The 23,007-nt window shown below is 35.1% G+C and overlaps 1 protein-coding gene across 8 annotated transcripts in view; it reads right to left on the bottom strand.

Annotated features, from left to right (window-relative positions):
- AFG2A (AFG2 AAA ATPase homolog A) overlaps positions 1 to 23,007 on the bottom strand; it is a 327,373-nt gene that overhangs the window by 200,476 nt on the left and 103,890 nt on the right. For all 8 annotated transcript variants that reach the window (XM_004474658.3, XM_071214813.1, XM_071214823.1 and 5 more), the window contains exon 14: positions 10,484 to 10,610. In XM_004474658.3, the coding sequence (XP_004474715.2) occupies positions 10,484 to 10,610 (127 nt within the window). The remainder of the gene's footprint in view (positions 1 to 10,483; positions 10,611 to 23,007) is intronic.

A 23,007-nucleotide genomic window follows, 5' to 3' on the forward strand; every position in this document is an offset into this window, starting at 1 on the left:
ATTGCTAATTACCTCTCCACATTAACCTTCCCTTCTCCCCTTGTTCCTACCATCCCCCCAAATAATATAAACCCACATTTAAATTTAAATCACAGGTTTTAAAATAAATTATACAGTAAGACACACGCATTTTAACTATCCTTTTTTAAAGCAAAGCCAGTTTCTCTCATTTGCTTCAACTACTCATTCTTTGGGTGGAGGAGGATCACCTCTAAAAGCAGAACCTATACTGAGAAAACCTCTCAGGTGAGCATCACCATCTTGTGTCAAAAAAGAGTTACTACAATACCACATTTATTGTCAAATAGAGAACACAGATGATAAAGGAAAGAGAGTATGAGATCTAAGATCCATTATTCCAAATCAAATCTGATGCATATGCCAGTAAAGTGCCGCAGCAAGAGTCTGGACTGTTCTTGTTTTATGATTACAATGCATTAAAATTTATGTGTATTTAAAATTAGATTCCACACTATCTAAAACAAAGCAACTAGGTTTTCTTTCATTAAATCCCTCTCCCCACTGTACTTCTTCATATTCTTTCCAAACATATATATGCACACAAACACATAAAATACTAAGCACAAAATGGCACTAAAATATTGATGATACTCTATGTAGTTTAAAAATGATCACTGAATTAGGAAGAGTACTAGCTTTTCTACTAATGGCCTTGAAACATTTGATACTTGGCTTCAGATTTAATTCTTAGCTAAAATAAATGTTAGCTCCAAATATGAGATTCTAGGAGCTATAACAACACAATAAAAGAAACTCTTTCAAATTTAAAAAATCGCTCAACTTTAAATAATCATATAAACATTTCTCTTCTAACTCAAAATTATTTTACATTCACAGAGCTTTTTAAAAAAAATAATAGCATTTCAAAAGAACAAAAATATTATAGACTAATCAGACATCTGTGAAAGGAAAAAATATGCAGCTGAACAAGTTTTCCTTTTTCAAAGAGTAATAAATTCTAAGTGAAAAAGTTAAGGTGTTCTTCAACTGTCAAGTACGGTTTTTATTACACAACAGCAGCCTTAAGGCTGATTTATGGCTTTTTCCTCTTTTCTGACAATCACGTGGTAGGAAGAGAAGTCACTTTGCACACCTGGATAAAATATTCTTGCTTTTTACTGTTTGGAAGAAGGAACTGTTCAATGACAAGAAAATTTGGGAAGGTGGCAAGAGAAAAAAACTTAAAAAAATGAAAAAATTCAGAAACATATTACATCCTTGCATGTCACATTCAGAATCTCTACTACCAGTCTTTATGTCACAAAATAAGAGAACTACAGGGCTGAGTAAAACACTGGGGATTATATAGTACTTTTTTTCGGGTACAGAAACAGTACCAAAGAGAGTAACTAATTTCAAAAAATATCCAGCTTTGTTAGCAAAAGACTAGAAGTAGAAACTGCCAGCCTGCCTCAAGTCTTCTGTTGTCAGGTCATTCTTTCATATTCTGCATGTAACATTCTGGTCCCTATCATCTTTATCAGCTGCTAGATGTGTCATTTCGATTTCCCCTTTAGATTCATTTCCCAAGCATGCTACCTATAATATTCAAAAGCCGGTCACGCTGTGCATGCCATCTAAAAATACTAAGGTTAAGATGTGTTTGTGACTTAAATACTATAAACAAAATGTTCAAAAAAGAAAATTATACAATAACTCCTTTCACATTACAATCACTCTAATGTCAAATCTTCACCTAAGCTGTAGTTTTGATTATGAAACTATCTATATATTACAGCATTGTTTTAAATCTAAAAGAACAAAACATGAGATTTTAAATACCTATTGGAGTTTTGAACTTGATTAATTTACTTAACAGTATAAAACATTATAAAACAGTATAAAACATTAATTTACTTTAACAGTATAAAACATTTAACAGTTAAGAATTTTATCTAATTTTCATTAAATGCAGTTTAAGTCTGTTCATTCTTGTCTATTTCCATCAGAGAAAACAAAGTACTTCCTACTCCCATATGTTTTCTTAAGGTAATTAGAATTTTAATTCCAATTGTTCTTCTGCCACAAGATCTTAGTCATGCTAGTTTCTTTTTAGGGGCAGGTTCTCTTTGGTAATTCTTTTTTTAAAAATTCCCTGATTATCTCTGTGCCAGTTAAATGTTCCATGAAGCCCACCAAAGTTGGAGGCCCTGAACTAGATACTTTAAAAAACTTTTCAAAAAGTCAGAAAAGCACATAAATTCATAGCTAAAAAAATCATTTTTGGTCTTTAAAATATATAGTATCTCTGCTATAAATGCATATGATAGATACATGAAAAGGCAGAATCAGAATACCATACCCTCACAAGTTGTAAAGATTGATCAAATCTAACAAGATGAATTTTAATAAGAATTCACTCCTCGACATTTAAAACCTGAAGCCCTTACAGTTTTCTGCCACGGAAAATGTTACAAAACCACTTGCAGTTAAGGAAAAAAAAATCTCTGGAAATCATGTGAAAAGTGGGAAAAGCTTAGGGGAAGTGAACTTGGAGGAAGATCTGATTATATTGTTGCTCAACTTCCATAAAGTCTCAAGGTATGGAAGCTATGTCACAGCAGTAGACTCTGAGGAAAGACGTGGGCTTTTTAGTTTTGTTTTTGTCTTATTTTTCATGATTTTAAGTTCAATAGCAGTCCACAGTGTGATTCAGTTGACAAATTAGCTAACATAATCCTGGAATACTAGCAGAAGCATAGTATTCAGATTAAGGATAGTGAGATTCTCACTAAGCTCTTGAAGGGACAGACCACAACCTATATGTTCATTATCTCATTAAAGAGAAAGAAATAATGGTGACAGTTCAGAACTGAAGGGATAACAATACTGAAGATGGATAAGAACATCATTTGGAATAATCTATGATGTCAACCTAGAAAAGGTAAGCTGGAGCATAAAGATAAAATATAAAATCCTGTGAAGTGCAAAAGTATTTAATTTTAAGGAGGTCCCATTTACTTATGTTTTCTTTTGTTGCACATGCTTTGAGTGTAAGGCAAAAGACTTGAAGACTTTTGTCCAAAGAAGAAATACAAATGGCAAAAAAAAAAACACCAAAAAACCATGAAAGAATGGTTAACATCACTCATGATTAGGGAAATGCAAATCAAAACTACAATGAGATATCATTTCACATCTATCAGAAGGCCACTAATAAAAAGACAGAGGGAAGCAGATTTGGATTTGGCTCAATGGATAGAGTGTCCGCCTACCACATGGGAGGTCCAGAGTTCAAATCCAGGGCCTCCTGACAAATGTGATGAGCTGGCCCATGTGCAATGCTGATGCGCGCAAGGAGTGCCGTGCCACGCAGGGGTGTCCCCTGTATAGAGGAACCCCACATGCAAGGAATGCACCCCATAAGGAGAGCCACCCAGCATGAAAAAAGTGCAGCCTGCCCAGGAGTGGTGCCACCCACATGGAGAGCTGACACAGCAAGATGATGCAACAAAAAAGAGACACAGATTCCCAGTGCTGCTGACAAGAATATAAGCGAATAGAGAAAAACACAAAGCGAATGGACAAAGAAAGCAGACAACTGGAGGCGGGGGGGAAGGGGAGAGAAATAAAATAAAATTAAATAAATCTTTAAAAAAATAAAAATAAAAAGGCAGAGAACTATAAGTGATGGACAGGATCTGGACAGATAGGGACATTTATTCACTGTTGGTGGGAATGCAGAACCATACAGCCACTGTGGAGGACTGTTTTGGCAGTTCCTAAAGAAGTTGAATATAGATTTGCTATGTGACCTTGTAATATCACTACTGGGTATATACCCAGAAGAACTGAGAGTAGTGGCACAAACAGACACGTGCACAGCAATTTTCACAGCAGCATTATTCATGATTGCCAAAAGGTGGAAAAACCCAGGTGTCCATCAATGGAAGGATGCAAAAACAAACTGTGGTATATTCACACAATGGATTATTATGCAGCAGAAAAAGAAATGAGGTCATAAAGCATATAACATGGATGAACCAGAGGACATTATGTTGAGTGAAGTAGTCAGACACAGAAGAACAAATACTATATGACTGTGTTACTATGAATGAAATATACTGTGTAACATAGTGTATGATACCATTTATATAAAATGTAAATATAAATCAATTTATAAAAATGAATATATATATATATATATATAAGACACAGAGTTCCAAAACACAGAAGGATTTATGGAAGGGAGATAAGAACTATTCTTTATAGCACTATGGAATAAAATTGGACCAACATGTAGAATTTAGGGAGATAAATAGCTGCTGGTTCAGAATGAAGAAATTTCTAACAGTCTGTCAAAGATGGAATGGTCTACTTTATGAGTTACCAACAGGTACTTTATCAGCATAGGTGAGGAAGCAAAGAATGCACAAATAATGGGCAAGGATTTTATAAAAGGGATCAGTACATCAGAAGGATAACTAAATTAAAGAGCCTTCAATTTCTTTCCAATCTCGAGAAAACTCATTTCTATTAGAACTTTGGTAATGAGGGCAGTATGTACTTTATTACATCATTACTCTTTTTCTAATAAAGGATTAATCATACTTCTATTTGCATGCTGATATCATCAAATACATACCAAGCAAACATATTTAAACACAGAATCGTAACCTCTCAAAATTTAAATATCTAATACTGAGAACCCCAATGATGACAAATACTAAAAAAGTCATTCAACTCAATTATAAAAAGTCAAAAACCAATGCAGCCTTAAGATTCAGGTGCTATGAATAAATATTTATAATGTTCATATAATAGTGGACTGCATTTGTAGATTTATGGATTTCAGTGAGTCATTCAGTTAGAAAGAAGTAGTATTTTGAGAGATTAAATATTAAAAGACTTTTAAGAAGAGATGAAGTATACCCGAAAGAACAAAGAGAAGTTTAGACAGCCTTCTAGTACATTTAGTTTGTGGCGCATGTAGGAACACACATTACAGACTTTAGTAAACTTTTAAAAGCTTAATAGGATAGACGAGGGATCAGAAATTTATTTTGTAAGGGGCCAGATGGTAAATAATTTAGGTTTTGAGGGCCATAAAGTATCTAGTGCAACTACTTGGCTCTGCTATTGTAGCATAAAAGCAGTCACAGACAATACATAAACAAATAAGTGTAGTTGTGCTAAATTTACAGGAACTGAAATTAAAGTTTTCATAATTTTCACATAAGAAAATATTATTCTTCTTTTAATTTTTTCAACCATTTATATATGTTAAAACCATTCTCAAATCATGAGAAGTACAAAAGTAGGAGGTAGACCAGATTTGGCCCACAAGCCATAGTTTGCTCATCCCTGGGATATTCAGTCTTTAGTTTATAAAGACCTAAGTGAATATGACCCATAAATGCATTCAATCCCTGACCCGACCTCTCTTCTCTCATCTCTTCCAATCCCCTACCTCCAAAGTTAAAACCCTTACAGATACTGCCACAGAAGTATGAAAACACATGAAACTTTAAACAAAAACCCAGCAGCAACAACAAAACCACTTCTGAAGATGTGGTAACAGTGAAATTGGAAGCTGCCCTTGGAGGAAGTTTCCCAGGTAAGATCACACTGCAACTCAGCTTCTTATTCTCAAAGATTCATCACAGTTGAAAACTCCTGCTTAAAGATTAACAAGCACCTTTCCCTTAAATACTTCTGGGAAAGTACTACATGATGATTCACTTCAACTTTTATCTTTTGGGTCAAGAGGCTTTTTAGTTTTGAATTGCTAAAAACAGCAGTATTAGAATAACAGGACTTAGACGGATAGAGAGAGAGGTCATCCAAAAATACATGTGTAGCCTTCCTTTTAGAGTTATTTTAGAGCACAATTCATAGGAAAATTGGAGGTTAGGCATATTTAGCTGCTTATTTGCTGACATTTATAAACATTGCAAGTTAACCTTCTCCATGTTACAAAAATATCATAAAATCCCCTTTCAATTCACAACATGTAAGAAATAAAATGTTGAATCTTATTTAACTGATCAAGCACAATTTCTCTTCCAGAAATATACTAAATTCATAGCTGTAGTTGGAAGCATAGCATACCATGTGCTGACCTCAGAACCATTATTATATTATTTAAAAATACTCGTAAAAAATTATTAATTTTACATTTCAGTGTCCATAATGATTTCACTATTTCACCTACTGCAAATTAAACATTACAAATTTTGAAAAATTTGAATAGTAAATTAAACACCTCATATACCCTGGCCTAATAAAAATAAGTCCTTGTCTTTAATTACCAAATACTTTCAGTATCTTAATTTAAGTATCTTCATCCAAAATTAGGGAGTTAGAAAGAAGCTGGAATTCTAATTTTTAAAAAGTAAGCAAAGTATGAATGTAAGGAGGTATATGTATATATACACATATATACTAATACACATGCATGTATACATATACACAAACACATGCTCTTTTTTAAAGATTATTTTTTAATGTTTATTTTAATTACTTACTTTAATTTACCCCCTCCCCCTCCCCCAGATTGTTCTCTTGTCTGTCTGCTCTTTGTTTGATCTCCTTTCTCCAGGAGGCACAGGGAACCTAACTGGGATCTCCCACATGGGAGGGGAATGCAGAATGCCCTGAGCCACATTCGCACCCTGTAGGGTGCAGCATCTGCTGGCTTTGTGGCATCTGTGCATTTAGGTATCTGCTCCTTGCTGCGGGGTGAGGGCTTCTAACTCATTGCGACAGGGTATGGGTATCTAGCTCTCTTGCAGCAGAGTATGGGTGTCTGCCTGTCCTATACCCAGGAGGCACTGGGACCCAAACCCGGGACTTCCCATGTGCCCATGTGGTAGGCAGGAGCCCAATCACTTGAGCCACATCTGCTGCCCTATATATGTTTTTATGTGTTTATATTTCTCTGTAGTCTCTTGAAGCAAAATTTAATTAGTCAGGATGTGTTAAAAGTTTGCAATAATACTGGTACTTAAAACACACTTTTGGACAATTAGGTGTTTTTAAAACTGAGACAGTACAGGTTGTATTTTATAAAGAATCAAAAATATGAGTAGAATTTTGGCAAGATATTCCTCAAACTTTTAACTCTTAAATGCCATGATGTTGAAGATAATTACTTACGAGAAGGCAGGAAACAAACAACCGCCAAAAAAGCAAAACCATAATATGTAAAAAAGGAGAAACACTTCTACCCTCTACTTCTCCCACTTTCCTTTTAAGAACAATTTTGCCCAAGATCTAGTCAGCATTTTCTCCAAGAGATCCAAGATACTCAAAATATCCCCAGGCTAAAGAATTCCAAATAGAATGGAAGTCATCTATATTTACTTAGGGAGGGGTTTTTTTGTTTTTGTTTTTTTATCTTCATTTATTTTTTTAATGTTACATTCAAAAAATATGAGGTCCCCATATACCCCCCCACCCCCCTCACCCCCATAACAACCTCCTCCATCATCATGAGACATTCATTGCACTTGGTGAATACATCTCTGAGCACTGCTGCACCTCATGGTCAATGGTCCACATAACAGCCCACACTCTCCCACATTCCACCCAATGGGCCATGGGAGGACATACAATGTCCGGTAACTGACCCTGCAGCACCACCCAGGACAACTCCAACCCCTGAAAGTACCCCCACATCACATCTCTTCCTCCCACTCCCTACCCCCAGCAGCCACCATGGCCACTTTCTCCACACCAATGTCACATTTTCTTCGATTACTAATCACAATAGTTCATGAATAGAATATCAGTAAGTTCACTCTAATCCATACTCTATTCCTCTATCCTGTGGACCTTAGAATGGTTGTGTCCACTCCATATCTATATCAAGAGGGGGTTTAGATTCCACATGGATGCTGGAAGCAATCCTGCTTTCTCCTGCTTTCAGTTGTAGGCATTCTTGGCTCCCTGGTGTGGTGGTTGACCTTCTTCACCTCCATGTTAGATGAGTGGGGTAAGTCCAATAAACCAGAGTGTAGGAGTTGAAAGTCTGTTGAGGCTCAGGGCCTGGCTATCACATGGTCAGGCCAGAGATTCAGGTCCCCTGGGTATATTCTTATTTATTCTAGGACAATCTTTGAAAAACTCATTTGACCCAAACTACAGAATGGCCCAAGAATTTTTTACAATCTCTAGATTTATCTCACAAATTTCTCAAGGTCTTTTGTACCAAGTGTAAATGAGAACTAGGATAGATTATACCTTACTATAGAACAAGTTGGGATTCACTAAGGTCTTAGAAGGAAAAGCAAAATGTTATAAATCAATAATTCCACTATATTGAATATCAGACTTATTAAGTGAAATATAAAGAATGTGAAAAAAATGTTTAAGAATCTTTTAAAAATTTAGTTTAAGTTGTTCTCAGAGAGGAAGAAGTTCCTCTTAGTGCCAGAAGATAACTCAGGTAGGAATAGGAGGAAAAGGCTGAAGAGCTATGTGTTAGGCAGAAATCTATAGCAGCCACAAGATTCCTGTCCCTTTGTTAGGCAGAAATCTACGACAGCAACAAGATTCCTGTCCCTTGGTGGACACACACCTTCTCCTAGTTATTAATCGAACACTAATCTAGGTGCTGTTGTGAGGGGCTTTTGCAAGTATAAGAAAGGTCCTGAATCTGCTGACTTGTAGGTAGAAAGATTTTCCTCAGTGGGCCTAACCTGGCCAGGTGAGCCTTTTTTTTCTGGCAAAGGGAATTTGAACCATAAAACTGACAAAATGTGATGGAAATTCTCCACTGCTGTTTTTGAAGATGGAAGGGGCCTTGAAGCAAGGAAATGTGGGAAGCCTCTGGGAGCTGAGAGTATCTGCTAGCTAAGATCCAATGAGGAAATAGAGACATAAGTCCTACAACCCCAAGGAAGTGAATTCTGCCTAAACCACATGAGCCTAGAAAACATCAGCTCCTGATAAATGAACACACTCCAAGCAACACCTAATTTTTTAGCCATTAGTGGGACACGGAGCAGAGAACCCCGTTACAACATGCCAGATTCCGATCTACAGTACAGTAAACTAATAAATGGGTGCAGTGCTACATTACTATCTTTGTGGTAACTTGTTACACAGTAACAGAAAACTAATATTAGCTCTAACCAGGCTAAGTCATCTAGACTGATTCAGAACTCAGAGAAGTTTACTGTAAATTCTTATGTGCTACTTCAAGAAATGTTTCTAATATTGAGGATATACAATATTCGGAAACCAAAGGCAGCCACTATTAGATTAGGCCTTTTAGAAAAGGAAACCTATCTAAGACATTTTAGAATTCATTAGCCATGAGGTAAACAGGAGACAAACGTCATAAAAATAGAATGTATTCTTAGCAGGAACACAATTTTTCTGGTCTCAATGCCTCCATTTGTGAAACAAGAAGGTGCAACTGGGTAATCTTCAAGGTCTCTTTCAGCACTTTCCAAAATCCTTGTTAAGATACAATCCTATCTTTTCAATAGACTTAAAGATGACTTGGCATTGACCCAGATCCTATAAATGTTCAGAACTCACCTAGCTTCTTAGAAATACTGCATCAGAAAAGGAATGATTCATTTAGGTCTAAAGCTCTCATACCTGTGACATGTGCTTGATTAGAGGGTTTATCACATAGCCAAATATCAAACTGAATCAAAGCAAGGTGTTCTTTCAACATAAAGGTTTCTTTCATATCTTTAAAGTTTTGTAAAATCTTTTTGTAAAATCCCATTTTTAAAACTAAAGTGTGTGGGGTAGGGGGAACTCATAAGGTCTTATACATGAAGCAATAATGCTAACAAAAAGAGGGAAAGATTGTCTCCTATTATGGCAGCAAAAATTTACTGTCAATTTAAATTCTAAAAAAAAATGCACACTAAGTATAAGTTAAACACTTCTAAATTAGTGAACTCCTTTATTAAATTATGACCTGAGAACTAAATGGTAATAATAGTTTAAAAGGATTAATTTGCATCTATACTACTTAATTTAATGCCACAGTCTAAGAAGCTTCTTAGAAAGTCATATTCTGTTATCATTTTTATTCTAATTACTTAGAAAATAAATCTTAGGCCAGGACTTCTAGAAAGTTGCTGATAATAATTTGAGTCTGAAAATTACTAAAGATCCAAAACTTTACTTTAATAATCTGTATGAAAATATTGAAAATTTATCAAAAATAGTAAAACAGATGAAACAAAACACAATCTCAGAACTTCAGTCCTTTAGAGAAATGTACTGCTAGTCTGATGCAGCAAAAAGGGAGGGGAAATTGAAGGAGTTACAAAATAGTTTCATGAATACTAGATCATACCGAATGGAAAAACAGGCAAAACTTATTTCTTTTTTGTTCTCTTCAATCCCTTTAGCTTAAGATCCTTCAGCATGCTTTAAAAAATTAAAATCTGATTAGAAAGCAATTTGACAGGAAAAAAAAATGACACATTCAAATGAACCAGCCCTCGATATTACAAACCTTCAAAGTGTCCCACAATGCCTTCTTACTTACCTTGTCTATCCTATCTGGGCGATTAGTAGCTGCCAAGATAGTCACATCCTTTAGTTGTTCAATTCCATCCATTTCTGTTAAGAGCTGAGCCAAAACACGATCTGCAACGTTCCCGGCATCTGAAGAACTGATGTTTAAAAAAATATAGTTTTAAAATATATTTACCTATCCCCCAAAACTGTATATTTATTTCAAAAGGTCGTATATTCTATAATGAGAAAAATTATGTCTGCCTCAAAAGGCATGTCCAGCATTCATTACTGTGGTAGTTTGCTATTACTTTTCAATTCCAAAAAGAGATATTTGATTATGTTTGTAAACTCGGCTGTTCTTCTGGGCATGATGTCCTTTGATTGTATTATGTTAAGATTAAGGCTTTGAGGAAGCGGATGTGGCTCAACTGATAAGAGCATCCACCTACCATATAGGGGTCCAGGGTTCAAACCCAGGGCCTCCTGGCCCATGTGGTGAGCTGGCCCACGCGCAGTGCTGCCGTGTGCAAGGAGTGCTGTGCCATGCAGGGCTGTCCCCCACATAGGGGAGCCCCACACACAAGGAGTGCACCCTGCAAAGAGAGCTGCCCCACATGAAAAGCCACCCAGGAGTGGCACTGCACACACAGAGAGCTGACACAGCAAGAGGATGCAACAAAAAAGAGATACAGATTCCCAGTGCCGCCAAGAATGCAAGCAGAAACAGAAGAACACACAGTGAATGGACACAAAAGAGCAGACAACCGGGGGAGTGTGGAGGAAATAAGTAAAAATAAAATAAATCTTAAAAGAAAAAAAAGACTAAGGCTTTGATTTAATCATGTCATTAGAGAGACTCAGTCTGAGTCTCTGCCCTCTTTGTGGGCTACATAAACGGACACTCAATCAAGGAAATACAGACATTGATACACAGAGAAGATACACAGAAGAAGAGAGGTAGTACCATAGATAAAGCAGAGGCCCAGGGAAGAGAGATGAACCATTCTCCTGATAGTTTGCAGCTGAAGAGACCAAAGCCCTAAGCAACTGAGCAGGCCCAGAAGAAAACAAGCCCTCCAGGTTACAGCTGAGATCAGAAGAAGCTGGACCTATGGGTGTCTTAGGAGGGGAAAGGAAAGCTGAACGCTCACAGACACTGCCTGTCATCTTGCTTTGACATGCCGTGACATAGTTTGGTAAGGAAGCAACCTTGAGTTGGACTCTTTAGTCCCCCGATAAATACCCTTTATAAAACCAACAGATTCCTGGTACTTTGCCTCAGCACTCCTTTGGCTGACTAATACAATTACCTATTAAATTATCATATCTAAAATAGAAAGTCGCACCCCCCCCCCCCCAAATTAACTATATTAAAATCATTCCTCTACTCCCACCTTCAACCATGTTCATTTTCTCTCCAATACTGAAATGTTGAATGAGGGTCACATATAAAAGTTCTCAGAAGAAATACGATTATTTAAAACAGTTCATCGAATACAGATATTTGTTTAATTTAATTAATACTTAAATTCTATATGGCAAATTCACTGATCAGTACTGGGAGTAAAAAAAAAATCTGAAGAAGATATAAAATGTTTCCTCACATGAAGCTTAAAGTCTATTAAAACAAATACGTGAAACAAAAAAACTCTTTATATACCTATAATAAATAGGATGTTTCTGCTGCTTCTTGATATTTTTAAATATTAAGAATATTTTTAAATCATATCAGCAGGAAGGTGGTTACAATCCACATTTCACATTGACTGGAGAAATAGGCAAAGACAGCAGGTTGTTTTCTTCCTTCTGTTCTTGTACAATGTCGGTTACAAAGCCACTACAGGACATACTACAACCTAATTTAATCCCATTTCCTTTGTCCACAAAAAATAACTGAACATTAATTTTTAAGAGGTAAATTCTGCAGGTGCTACTAATGAACAAAACCCTGATACCACACAATCAAGGCCCTAGAATAACAATTTTCTTTAACAATACTTGGGGTTTCTGTGATCTATTTAAAGTTGATACATATATAATATACACCTGGGTGGACAAGTACATAGTGCAATAATCGTGTATTAAACTTACACAAATTCAACCAGACATATTCGCAGGATAGGGGAAGGAAGGACAGAGTGGGAATGGGGGTGAAAGGGACATCTTCTACTTTTACCTGAGCACCTGTGACAGAGCAAGAGCAACTTAGCATAAAAATCACCAAGTAACATACTTAATAATAAGGTAATTAGGATCTTTAACAGAATTTAGACCTCAACATTCATTACAAGTTCAAAACCCTGACTTACTGTTACTATAGGAGTAGTTTCTATCTTAAACTAATCAGATGCATAGGAGATTGTTATATAAATCCCAATGTTAGTTTATTAATTTAAATGGTCCTCCTCAATGCCCATAATGTTTGGGATCATGGGGTATCTGGGAAGCCAAAGAGAATTGTTTTGGTAAGTACTAATTTCTGCAAAGAGCTAATATCCTCGAGGTACACAGACTTGTTAATCTGACTTTATCTTGAGTAAATTCAGAAAATGTTGAATCAGTGGACTCTATCATTCAAAAAAATCCACAAGGGAGTTTAATTTCCAGATAGGAACATTCTTAAAAAAAAGCTCTAAGACTTTGTTACATAATATGAATATAAATATAAACATATTCTGAGTCTGCAAACAGATTACATTTAAAACCATTAATTGTATCTACTCTGCTAACTAGTTGTTACACTACCCTACAAGGCACTAAAGAAGATCGCAATGACAGGTCTTGGAAGAATTAGGGTGGGCTGTCCCAGGGGATTATCGTGTTTCAGATAAGACCTGAAAAATGAGTGGGTCTAGACCAGACAAAAGGGATGAAGAGGAAAAGAGATTCAAATTCTGAATTTTAAAAACAATTTGACAGTTCCTAAAAAAGTGAAGTATAGAATTACCATATAATCTGGCAATACCACTACTAGGTAAATATCCACAATAATTGATAATAGGGACTCAAAAGGATATTTGCACACCAATGTTCATGGCAACATTATTCACAGTTCCCAAAAGACGGAAGCAACCCAAGTGCCCATCAACCAATGAATGGATAAACAAAATGCAGTAGATACATAAATGGAATATTATTCAGCCATATAAAGGAATGAAGTTCTGATATGTGACAGCATGGATGAACCCTAAAGACAGCATGTTGAGTGAAAAACGCAGACACAAAAGGACAAATATTTTATAATCTCAGTAATATGAAATAATTAGAATAAGCAAATTCAGAGTCAAAAAAACTAGAATACAGGTTATCAGGGGCCAGGACACGAGTAAGGAATGGAGCACAAAGGTTTAACTGGTACAGAATTTCTGTTTTGGGTGATGGAAAAGTTTTGGTAATGAATGGTGGTGATGCCATAACAGTATGAATGTAATAAACAGCACTGAATTATACATATGAATGTGTTTAAAGGGGAAATTTCACTTAGAATTAAAATTACTAGAAATTTTTTTAAAAATTGGAACATACAACAGTGAATCCTCATGTCAACCATGGACTATAGTTAATAGTATAATTAAAATAATATTCTTTTATCAATGGTAAAAAAAAAAGTACCATGCTAATACTGTATTAATAATGTGGGGGTATATGGGAACTCTGTATTTTCTGCATGATTTTTCTGCTTACTTACAACTATTCTAAAATTTTTTTTTACAGAATAATGTCTTGAATTCTAACTTACCACCTACATGATAAACTACACTGTCCCATTATGATAAACATACAGAATAAACAATAATGCAGCTTTATTGCTATAAAATGCACACAGACAGACATAGCCAGTTATCTTCACCAGCTATCCTCTGTGTAAGCTACATGCACTCTGTATAACTGCAGCTTTGTATAAAATATTAACAAAAATAATGACATATAAGTATGTATTTTTCCATTTTGCCACGACTTCCCAGTAAAAACTCCAAGCTAACATAGGCAATATTCATTATAATTGTATAGTTTTGTCTCAGGCAGAATGGTGAGAAGGAACTGATTCTGCAACTCACTTATACCCTGCCTATAGCAATTTATAGTCAATTTATACCCTGCCTATAGCAATTTTTTAGCAAAGAATGTTTTCCTGGCCTGGGATTTCCATACACTGATGTCATGAACATAATCCAATAAAAGAAACAATTATAAAAATTAACACATAGCAATTCAAAGTTATTTTCTGACAACAGGTTGTCTAAGATTGAATTAGATAAATGATTTTAAAAGATGTCAAAAGGCTAAATCAGAAAACTAAAGTTTTATAGAAATCATACTGTTATTATATAAAAGTTTTTAAATTTAATTCCAATAAAAACTTGACTGATCAGTACTCATTGGGGAAGTCTGCTTTGAATTTAAGAAACAATTTTGATATTTGATAAGACAGGATAAAAAAAGCCAGCTCTACCCCTTGTTTTTGTATAACACTGTGGAAGAAAAATTTAACCTTTCCAAGCCTCAGTTTACTGAGTAAAAACATGGGAAAGAGTACACTTCTTCAAAATTAAATACATACAAGAACTAGCACAGTACTTATGACAAAGGTAATGCTCAATATCCAGTAATTACATGCGATATCATTGTAACTATCATTATAGTTAGCTTAATGAAGATACTATAATTTTTAAAAATTATTATAACAAAAGTTAACAAGTGGTATCTGGCATACAACATTTACTGAAATGAGTCATGGACTTGAGGTCTGGTAGAAGATTTTTAGAAGCCAGGAATAGCAGCACAGGTTAGCAGATAACATCAAAACTAGTACTGCCAGTTCCCTACTTAGCCTTGACTTACAATCTGGTAAAAGGCATCAAACTCCCTTAAATTTTCCCATGAAAAGCAACCAAACCAATATTAAGATAAGAACTGTTTCTCAGACGTCCTTCACATCTATGAGGCATGCCCAGACCACTGACCCTTTAATACATACACTACTACTACTAAGAGATACTTTCTTTCGACAAGACTTATTAGTTGGAAATTACTGTACATTGGTAATTAAAGTTATTTTACATTTTAGTGTTAAATGTAGGTTACCTGTTCAAATGTAATAATAGTTTGATCCCTTAGGGTCCTCAAAGAATTATATATTTTGAATAGCTAAAATTTCCAGATTTTAGTCAAAAGAAACCCTTTCCACAAATTTTTTCTATCTTCTTTTTGTGTTTTCTATCCAAACTTAGCTTTTGGGAAGGGAAGCACTATTTGGCAGCATTTGACTTTAACATTTCAGGATCATCATTTATATGCTACTAAGTGTGGCTATAAACACACAGATTTTTGGAACCCAGTTGTCTTGGGGTTTGCTTACTTGGTAAAAGACTCTATTAGATTCCCCTACAATAAAATAAGTGTGACTGAAGGGCCTCAAAGGCAAAGATTAACACGGTTACATTTCTACAAAAATTATATCAAAGATGGCAACAGTCTTTTACAAAATGTTTTCTCACTTGCCTAAAAAACACAGTCTTCATTATTGTAGCTATCCTTTGATTATTGTTACTATCAGCTACATTAAAAAGAATTTCAACAGGGATGTGATGAGACTCAAGCAATTAAGCTCCTACCTACCACACGGGAGGCCTACAGTTCAGTTCTGGAGCCTCCTAAAGAAGACAGCAAACTGGCGCACCGGGCAGGAAGCTGACAAAAGATGACACAACAAGAGACACAAGAAAAACATGATAAGAGACAAATCAAAGCAGGGAGGAGAGGTTCCCAATGCCTCCTAGAGAAGATGGGCAAGACAGTGAGGTGACGCAAAGAGTACGCATGGCAAGCTGATGCAACAAGATGACACAACAAAGACACAGTCAGAACATAATGAGAGAGAACAAAGCAAGGAACAAAAAAGTGGCTTAAGCAATTAGGCACCTCCCTCCCACATCAGATGTCCCAGGTTCAGTTCCTGGTGCCTCCTAAAGAAATAAAGATGATGAACAGACACAGCAAGTGCAAACAACGAGGGGATGGAGAGAGATAAATAAAATAAATCTTAAAAAAATAAAATAAAACACAATAAATACACAAGTAGGATTTACTCCAGGTATGCAATGCTGGTTCAACATTCCAAAATAAATTAATGCAATTCATCACATCAAGAGACTAAATTTAAAAAATCATATAACATCATGTTAAGATGTCTGTTCTTCCCAACATCATCAGTAGATTTTAAACGATTCCAATCAAAATCCCAACAAATTATTCCATGGATATGGAAGAACTGATTCTAAAGTTTTTTAAATAAAAAAAGCAAAAGACCCAGAATAGGCAACACATTATTAAATAAGAAAAAGAAAGTCAGAGGACTGACACTAATCAATTTCAGGATTTACTATAAAGCTACAGTATTCAAGACAGCATAGTAATGTCAAAAGAATAGACAAATATATATATATCAATGAAATAGACTAGAGAAGAGAGAAATAAACACACACGGATATAGGCAACTGATCATTGACAAAAAGGCAATTCAGTGGAGAAAGGGAGTTGTGGAACAACTGGACATCAATACACATACAAAAAAATGAATCTAAACAGATCTTGCACCTTTCACAAAATTCACTCGAAATGGATCACAGACCTAAATATAAAGTAAAAAATTACACAAGATCTAGAAGACAGCATAGGAGAACATCTAAATTTTTGGTTGTCCAATGAACACTGGGTTGCTTCCAACTTTTGCCAAGTGTAAATAATGCTGCTATGAACATGCATGTACAAATATCTGTTCAAGACCTGCTTTTAATTATTTGGGGTTCATACCTAGGAATGCAATTGCCAGGTTATATGGTAATTCTATACTTCACTTCCTGAGGAACCACCAAACCAATTTTCCACAGCGACTATTAATACACCACTGTACATTCTTACCAACAATGTACTACGGTTCCTATTTCTCTGTATCACCACCACCACTTGTTATTTTCTTATTTTTTAAATAGCCATCCTAATGAGGGTGAAGTGCTATCTCACCATAGTTTTGATTTGCATTTCTCTAATGGCTATTGACACTGAGCATCTTTTCATATGTTTACTGGTCATTTGTACATCTTCTTTGGATAAAAGTCTATTTTCTTTTTCAAAAAAAAATATCTGCATGCCTATTTGCTAGGCACTGTGTTGAATATCTGGGTTAAGAGGATGAAGACATTGCTCCCTTAAGAATTTCAGAACTGTTGGCATCTAAGAATGAGTTGAATTTAATGACATACATAGGTCCATCTAGTTTTAAAATTGTGATTCTGTGCTGTTATTATGTAGCAACTAGTGAAGCTATTCATCTCATCATTTTTAATTTTAAAAATCGTATTAAGTAACTTGTTGACATCTCTAATCAAACACTTTTAACCAGAAAGAAGTGAAACTCAAACTTGTCCAATTGCTATCTGTTGTAGGAGGAAATGGTGACTGTCATTAACGTTAAGACTAGGTGAAGGGAATTCTTTGGATTTCCTTACCCATGCGGCTGTTGCCCTTTACTTCCACCCATCACTGAGAGCTAGGTGGAGAACTGCATAGTGAAAATGTTTTATGGGCTGAGAAATATTGCTAGCTGACCCAAAACTTCAGTAGGAAACAAAAACCTTAAGACTGACATCATAGGAAATCAAAACCAACTCCAAGAAAAAGTTAAAAAACAAATGCTTAATACAGTAAGATGATTTTATAATACTTTATCTTCTAGAGATAAACACAATGGAAAAACATGCAAATATAGACAATATTGTAGTTAGATTACCCCCAAAACATTAATTCTCCTTTTCCTTCGGAAGTCACGCCTCTTTTCCAAATTATTTTTTTTTCAAAACTCATATGGACCAATGGACTGAAGGGATGTATTATAATATCTTAAAACAGGTGTCAGCAAACTATAGCCAGAAGACCAAATCTGACCAGCAACTTTGTTTTGATTCAATGGTATTATACTGATTTTCTTTTCAATACTAAAAAGTTATACAGAAACAGTATGTTTCCTTTTCAACTCCTCTGATAAAATAAAATGTCTCATCCCTCCTTCAAATGATTCCTAAATTACAGAACAACACCTCATGTATCCATTTGATTTTTTTTCCTGGTTAACACTTTATATATTTTAAAAAGTCCCAATAGCAGGCAACTGAATTTTTCTTAAAATCTCCCTCCTGTACTCCACAGTCAATACTCAGGCTTGGGCGATAAAGACAAGCTAAAGAAAGCCAGCCAAACATATACTAATATGAACAAAAGCATTACATATGATATTTTTCATGATGCATTTCACTTTAAAGGCAAGATAGCTACAGTAAGAGACTTACATGTCTTGCAACAGCAACAAAAATAATCTCCTATTACAGATAAAATGCTCCAACAGGCCATACTCTAAGAAAAGTCATCTTCTACCTTTAACTATATTATAGATCTTAGATGCAATGCATACATGAAACATGAAACAAAAAATATTCACAGAACTCCGCTATAATGCATAAAACTATTATAAGGAAAAAACCTGTTGTATATTTTCCATTTCTTCTTACACTCTGTTTTCCCCAGCATTTCTGTTTAATATTAAAAGTTAATCAATGTGAAAAGGTTATATGTGTGGCGAGTAAGTTTAAATCAGGAAAAACTGTATCAGAAACAGGCATTGAATTTAGCAACTTTAAAACACAGACTTACAAACTAATAGTGGTTAAAAGTAATTTGATGTACTTATTAGACTTTCTTAAACAAAAAAAATCATACTTTTCCTATCCCAAATCACAGATAAGAGCTAATCGCTATATAGTTCACAGAGCATTAAATTAGAAGCCATGGGCTCTATATTCTTGCCTGGACCACAAAGAAGTTAAGTGCCATTTCTCTTATATTCTAAGAGTTTCTGTTGCTTCTGAATTAGGTTTGCACGAGACAATTTTAAGAGCTGTTTCAGCTATAAAGTTTTATGATTTTATGAAAGTTTAAAAACCACCATAAAAAAATCACATTAAAAAATTTACAACCCTCCTTGAAAGTGTCATTTAATGATGCCTACAAAAATTTCCTCTACAGTGCTTATTATAATGAATTCAATTAATTTACTTGAAATCTAGATATGCTGCTAAAGAGGTTAACTCGTTTTCTGATCAATATTTTAAAACTCAGAGCTCTTTTCAGAATGTTGCTCATCCTGAAATCTTCATTTTCAATGAAAGCTGGGTTGGACATTACATTCTTCCTAACCACTCCGAGAGGAAATCAATTCTGGATAAGTGCAGAAACAAGCTACACAAGAAGGCAGTTATCACTTTCATAGATGCTCCTATACCTCATTGAAGATACCATCCAGTAACTCAGTGTTAACTGAGCACTTAACTATTTTCTATTTTTCATATATTTAATAATATTTTTATATTGTCATAAAAATCTCTATTTTTAAATATTATTTTATGAAACATAATAGATCTTCTCTTTCTCCCAAACACCAAAACTGTCTTTCTCCTATTTCTAAGATATTAATACCAACTTTTTTGTATATTAAACCTGCTACATATTTTATCCCCACCTGGTACACATTTAACATTGCATCCCACCCTGTTGATTTTTAGGCTCTAAAAACAATTCTCTTTCAAATACTGAATGCATTTTCTTCAATAGTGGTTAATAAAATAACAATATGTCCGACAACTAATGGCATCTTAGAGTGATTAAATGCTTGTCATCTACAGAAGGCTTTTCGTAATTTTCCACATGCTTTATTTAATCAGTATCCTTCATGAAAATTTAAGCTCCACTGGAGCAAGACTCATTTCTTTCTCCATGACCATATTTCTATCTATATGGAAGTTGTTACCATTATTACAAGAAGAAACACTAATGTTTTCTAAGCATTTATAAAATGCCAGGTACTTTATGGAAAACTTTAGATATATTTAATTCGAACAACCTACATCTTGTTACTATAATTTTCCATTTTATATATGAAGAAACTAAAGCTTAGAGAGGTTAAGAAACCTGTCCTAAGTTCTATTTACTGTCGTATCTCCAAAATAAAACCTTTTATATAGCGAGCATCCAATAAATATTTACTAAATGGAAGAATGAATTAATGCTTCTGGGGGTCTTTCAACAGCCTAGTTAGACAGATAGGGTAATTACTAACATAAGTCACATAGAAAAGATGTCCAATAAATACAAGCTCACACAGATAATTAAACAATTGGACCTGGAATCCCGGTCTCTATGTTACAAAAGCAAAGTTAAAAAATAAATAAATAACATAAAAGTAAAAAAAAAAATGTAGTTCAGGTAATCTACTACTAGGAATCAGAATACCTGAATTCAAATACCTGCTCTGTCATTAAGCATGCATGACCTTGAATAAGTATTTATGCATCTATATGCATAAAGTTCCACACCTATAAAATGGAGAGAACAGCACCTACAACTACTGGTTGCTGTGAGGACTATAAGAGTTAAAAAAGCAGAGTGTAACTGGTGAGTGGGGTGCAAATGAGGAGCATCATGTTATTCATTTCTTTATTATTTTTTTCATGTTATTTGGAAATTAAACAGGATGGACCTCTCTATAGCTAGTGACCCTAAGTCCTGAGATATGTTCCTAATTCCAATCTGTCGTAGTTTGGTATTACCAGGCAGTCACTGTCAGATGATAAGGATGATTCTAGGTCCTTCCTTTGATTGGCTGGGCTATCCAGGACAGAGGAAGTAATTCAGGAATGTCCAGGTTAGTCAGTGCCTATTTCCTTAGTCTCAGGAGCCTGGGCCAAAAGAATATGGGAACCCATCCTATACCTCTCCACTTCTGGTGATAGCATGGTCCTTAAGAGAGAGGTGAATGATGGTTTGCTACCCAACTTGCCCTCCCCTTCCCATTACAGTCTTTAAAAAGATAAAAATTTAAGCCAGCCTGGAGGTGGAGCAGAGAACTAGAGACAGTTCCCAATTGTATAATATATTACTTTGCAAGAGGCCTTTGTGTGAATTTTTTCTTCACCTGAAAAGGACTTAAAATATTTTCTGGCATTTCAGAAACACTAAATTAATGTCTTCTAATGTCATTACTATCTCAGTATAATTCAAATTTCCTCTCTACCTCAGTGACTCATTCCTTACCATATCTATTTTTCAAAGAGCTATGGTTCCTTAATAACAGTTTCATTTTCCTAAATGTAATAGAGATCATTAAAGAAAAACTTGCAGCATTTCTCCCAACTCAATTTAAATGAGCATACAGAAGAAATTAGTATCAGTCTTATTTATTTTTCAAAATATTAAATGAGGTAGTAAGAAACTATTGAGGCAGCAAGGAGGAGAAAATAGTGGCTGTAATTACACATTTTTATAAACATTAAAAATTTCTTTTTGAAAACAAAGATTTCTAAAAATAAGCAAATAGTATGCCTATGCTCTATATTCAATGTGCTGGCTGCAATCCTCAGTTTCAAGCTTAATTACTAAGCCTTCGCTTTGGAGTAACTGCAAATAGTCAAAATAATTAGATTCAACATGCACAGGATAATAAGGACTAGCATATACCATAATTCTTTGCTCAATTTCTTGAACATGTTACAAGTTGGAAAGGGGGAAGCATTATAAGAGGAAACAGAATTTTCTACACATTGTCATTTTTGGAATGGTCACAAGGGTTTAATCTAAATGTTATATGGAAATGTCTCCTACTTTATGGAATTTTTCATTTCTCTATGTTTTCTTATTCCATGGGTGCTTTAACAATGCATAAAATTGACTTGGTATTTTGGGATTTTATGCTTTTTAGTATCTATCAATGCTTACGTTTTCCTTTCTAAATAATATGTTCAAATAGCCAAAGTACAAAAAAATATACGGAGGTTTTCTTTGCTTTAATTTTTCAGTAACAGCAAGCTAATTAGAAAATAATCACTTTTTTTTCTTTTTTTTTAAAGATTTATTTTTTATTTATTTCTCTCCCCTCTGCCCCCCCAGTTGTCTGTTCACTATGTCCATTCGCTGTATGTTCTTCTGTGTCCACTTCTGTTCTTGTCAGTGGCACTGAGAATCTGTGTCTCTTTTTGTTGCATCATCTTGCTGCGTCAGTTCTCCGTGTGTGCAGCGCCACTCCTGGGCAGGCTGAACTTTCTTTCATGCTGGGCAGCTCTCCTTACGGGGTGCACTCCTTGCACATGGGGCTCCCCTATGCGGGGACACCCCTGCGTGGCACAGCCCTCCTTGCACGCATCAGCACTGCACGTGGGCCAGCTCCACACGGGTCAAGGAGGCCCTGGGTTTGAACTTTGGACCTCCCACGTGGTAGGCAGACACTCTAACCATTGAGCCAAGTCCACGTCCCTGAAAACAATCACTTTTGAGGTAATGCTAGACCATCACACACAGTAAGAAAAATGGTGAAGAAAAAGAAAATGCCACTCTATAAGATTCTTATGGTTTTAGGAAAAAAAACTGTAACTATATAAGATTTAGTGCAAAGAAAGGGCAACCAAAACTCCCTACTTTCAACGCATTAGCATTATATTCACTCAGAGG

This window comes from Dasypus novemcinctus, chromosome 1 (assembly GCF_030445035.2).
Source record: "Dasypus novemcinctus isolate mDasNov1 chromosome 1, mDasNov1.1.hap2, whole genome shotgun sequence".
Classification (NCBI taxonomy): Eukaryota; Metazoa; Chordata; class Mammalia; order Cingulata; family Dasypodidae; genus Dasypus; species Dasypus novemcinctus.